Genomic DNA, 3,706 nt, shown 5'->3' with positions numbered 1-3,706 from the left:
TCCGGTCGTTGATGTTTGCACTCGAGGCCTTTCCAACTCTTGTCTTTGGCTGACGAGGGACGAAACACTAAGAGTTGCCGACGCTGGTGCGTAATTTGGTAGAAACGTTTTGAACAATTCTTAAACTGAAAGCATTATATGTCTTTGTCAATTGTTTTCATTTGTACAAGTAATATTTGTCAGTTTTGTAAAAAAATATATACTTCAGTTTTTTTGTGAAAGTTAAACGGATCAGAGAGCCTTAATGTTTTTTTGTACAAGTAATATTTTTCAGTTTTACAATATTAAGTTTTATTAAAAGTGACAACGATATCTAAATCTTAATCGGCACTCAATGTCCTAGTTTCTAGAGTTAAATTCTCTTAAAATTTAAAAGTACTTTAAATGTCTCTTTTCCTCTTCCTCTTCACATTTAAGCTTTGCATGGGTTCCGTGTTCTCCAAGTGGTTCTTTCTTTTCAAAAGTCTTAAAGAAGACGCGCAAAATCTACTCTTTTGACGTTTCTTTCTTTATATTGACGGTTTCTTCTAACGTAAATTCCCCCACAAATGTCTTTCTCTGTTCTCACTTCATCTTCTTATTCTTCTTTCACTTTCTCACTTTCATCAACATTTTCAGCACTTTCGGTGTAAACAGCTCCAACATCACTCTCTCTCTCTCCTGAGTTGCTTTTGAGTTTTTCATCAGAAGTGAAAGAAAATGGCCGGTGGTGGTGAAGGAGGAGGAGCAGCGCTGCCCCCAAAACAGGATGAGCTTCAGCCACATCCGGTGAAAGATCAACTTACTTCTATCTCTTATTGCGCCACCAGTCCTCCTCCTTGGCGTAACCCTCTTCTCTCCTAATTTCACATCATTTGTGCAAGTGTCATATGTAATATAACTGATCAAGAATCACTGTTTCTTTTTTGGATCAGCTGAGGCAATACTTTTGGGGTTTCAGCATTACTTGGTGATGCTTGGAACAACGGTACTCATCCCAACATCTTTAGTTCCACAAATGGGTGGAGGAAACGTAAGTCTTTTTCTCAGACAAATCAGTTCCCATGAACATTGTTGAAAAGCTCTGTTCTTTAATGTCTATGGATGTGTGTTCATTTGTTGTAGGAGGAGAAGGCAAAGATGATTCAGACATTGCTATTTGTTTCTGGACTCAACACTTTATTACAAAGCTTCTTTGGAACTCGTCTTCCTGCCGTTATTGGAGCCTCTTACTCTTATGTACCAACCACGCTTTCGATCATCTTGGCTGCTCGGTACAACGACATTTTGGATCCTCAAGAGGTTAGTCTGAGGATTTAATTTGTTTCTCTGTTATGTTTTAGTCATTGATTTGAGTAAAACATTGCAGAAGTTTGAGAGGATCATGCGTGGAATACAAGGTGCTCTTATCGTTGCCTCGCTTCTTCAGATCGTTGTTGGCTTCAGCGGCCTATGGCGCAATGTAGTTAGGTTAGCTTAGACGATTTTTCACACCAACAGATTCTCTTGTGCTACTTCTTAATGTTTTTTTCTCTCTCAAGGCTCTTGAGTCCTCTCTCTGCAGTTCCTCTGGTTGCCCTCGCAGGTTTTGGACTTTATGAACTCGGTTTCCCTCTGGTGTGTCATTGCTTCTCTCATTAGCTTTTATGACATTTTCTTGAGCACTGAGTTTCTTATTTTCTTGCAGCTAGCTAAATGCATTGAGATTGGATTGCCTGAGATTATCCTTCTACTCATATTCTCTCAGGTTAAAGCTTTGTGCAATGCTCTTCTTGTTATTTCTAAACAGATGTTAACCAGATTCATTTGTTTTGGCTTCTTTCTTCAGTATATTCCTCATCTCATGCGAGGAGAAAGAGATGTTTTCCATCGATTTGCTGTGATTTCTTCTGTGATTATTGTCTGGATTTACGCGTATCTTCTCACCATTGGTGGGACCTATAAGCATGCAGGAACCAACACTCAGACAAGTTGCAGAACAGATCGATCTGGCATCATAAGCGGCACCCCATGGTAATGAAATGATTTCTTTTATCTTTGACCATTCTCTAGTGGCATTGTGCTACATTCTTACAGTATTGATGTTATCTTGATAATTCCAGGATAAGAGTGTCTTATCCTTTCCAATGGGGAGCCCCAACATTTCATGCTGGTGAAGCTTTTGCTATGATGGCTATTTCATTTGTTTCACTTGTTGAGGTTAGCATTCATCTAAACATCTTTCCTTTTGGATGCAACATCACTAAACACTTGTCTTAAATTTCATACTTATTTCATTGAGCGTGTTCATGTTCTTGCTCTTGTGATTCTTGGAAACAGTCCACAGGGACTTACATTGCTGTATCAAGGTTTGCAAGCGCAACTCCTCCCCCACCGTCTGTTCTCAGCCGTGGAATCGGTTGGCAGGTAATATTGTAAAACATTGACCTCAATGTGTTTTATCGCCATTGCTCTAAGATTGTGTATTTATGGCATATACATTTATGTATATAGGGTGTTGGAGTTCTTCTATGTGGATTATTTGGAGCAGGAAATGGAGCATCTGTATCAGTGTAAGACACATTCCTCTAAAAACCAGATGAAGTCCGTCACAACAGTCTTTGCTGAAAATTCTAATGGCTTTTCTGATGGACTTACAGAGAAAATGCTGGTTTGTTAGCGCTAACACGCGTTGGTAGCAGAAGGGTAGTTCAAATTTCAGCTGGTTTCATGATCTTTTTCTCCATTCTTGGAAAATTTGGAGCCGTCTTTGCTTCTATTCCAGCTCCTATATTTGCAGCATTGTATTGCCTGTTCTTTGCATATGTTGGTATGTTTCTTAAAACGTCTTTCTTGGTTTGAAACCGCTAATGAGTATTTCTAAGATTCAAATGAATAATAATTTCAGGTGCTGGTGGTCTAAGCTTACTTCAGTTCTGCAATCTAAATAGCTTCAGAACAAAATTCATTCTTGGTTTCTCGGTTTTCATGGGATTATCAATACCACAATACTTCAACGAGTATACAGCTATTAATAAGTATGGACCAGTTCATACAAAAGCCAGATGGGTAAACAAAAAAACAAACATACTGTTAATTCTCTGAAATCCTCTAGCTTATGATAATGCCTGATTGTTTTCCTTGTTGTTCTTCACAGTTCAATGATATGATCAATGTTCCATTCTCTTCTGAAGCATTTGTTTCCGGGATGTTAGCATTCTTTCTTGATGTAACATTGTCATCTAAAGATATTGCCACGAGGAAAGACCGAGGGGTGTTTTGGTGGGATCGTTTCATGTCGTTTAAATCAGATACTAGAAGTGAAGAGTTTTACTCTTTGCCTTTCAATCTTAACAAATATTTTCCTTCTTTGTGATATTGATGATGCTTAAAAGATTTCAATGGCTTGATCCTTACTCTTCTATGTATAACAATTTGTATATTTATCAACTTTGAATTATTTAAAGAGTTCGAGGATTCCTTGTTTCGATAATGTAGATGCTCTTAGATTACTGGTGAGAGGAAATGAAAGAATGGATAAGATCAACGAGATTGATTTTAGGCCATAGGATTATGAAAAACAATGTTCAGAAATGACAATCTTAATTTTCACAGATTGACCAATGAAAAAGAAGGAAGAGGATTAACAAATGAATGATTTATAGCCATATATCAAACATGTAAACAGTTTCCAGATAAATAGTTGCTAAGGGTTTAATTAAGACCCATCCTAAAACTCAAATTCAAT

General features: G+C 37.6%; 1 protein-coding gene across 1 annotated transcript; it reads left to right on the top strand.

The window, feature by feature from the left end:
* Positions 1-498: 498 nt before the first annotated feature.
* LOC106391902 (nucleobase-ascorbate transporter 7) lies at positions 499-3,446 on the top strand. Its single transcript, XM_013832637.3, has 13 exons — positions 499-823; positions 915-1,012; positions 1,105-1,281; positions 1,349-1,449; positions 1,521-1,596; positions 1,667-1,726; positions 1,808-1,992; positions 2,082-2,178; positions 2,299-2,385; positions 2,473-2,531; positions 2,619-2,788; positions 2,867-3,027; positions 3,116-3,446. The coding sequence occupies exons 1-13, from the start codon at positions 700-702 to the stop codon at positions 3,332-3,334; spliced, it is 1,614 nt and encodes a 537-aa protein (XP_013688091.2). The 5' UTR covers positions 499-699; the 3' UTR covers positions 3,335-3,446.
* Positions 3,447-3,706: the final 260 nt, after the last annotated feature.

This window comes from Brassica napus, chromosome C1, assembly GCF_020379485.1.
Source record: "Brassica napus cultivar Da-Ae chromosome C1, Da-Ae, whole genome shotgun sequence".
Classification (NCBI taxonomy): domain Eukaryota; kingdom Viridiplantae; phylum Streptophyta; class Magnoliopsida; order Brassicales; family Brassicaceae; genus Brassica; species Brassica napus.
Note: the sequence above shows the minus strand (reverse complement) of the source record. Positions and strands in the feature narration are given on the sequence as shown.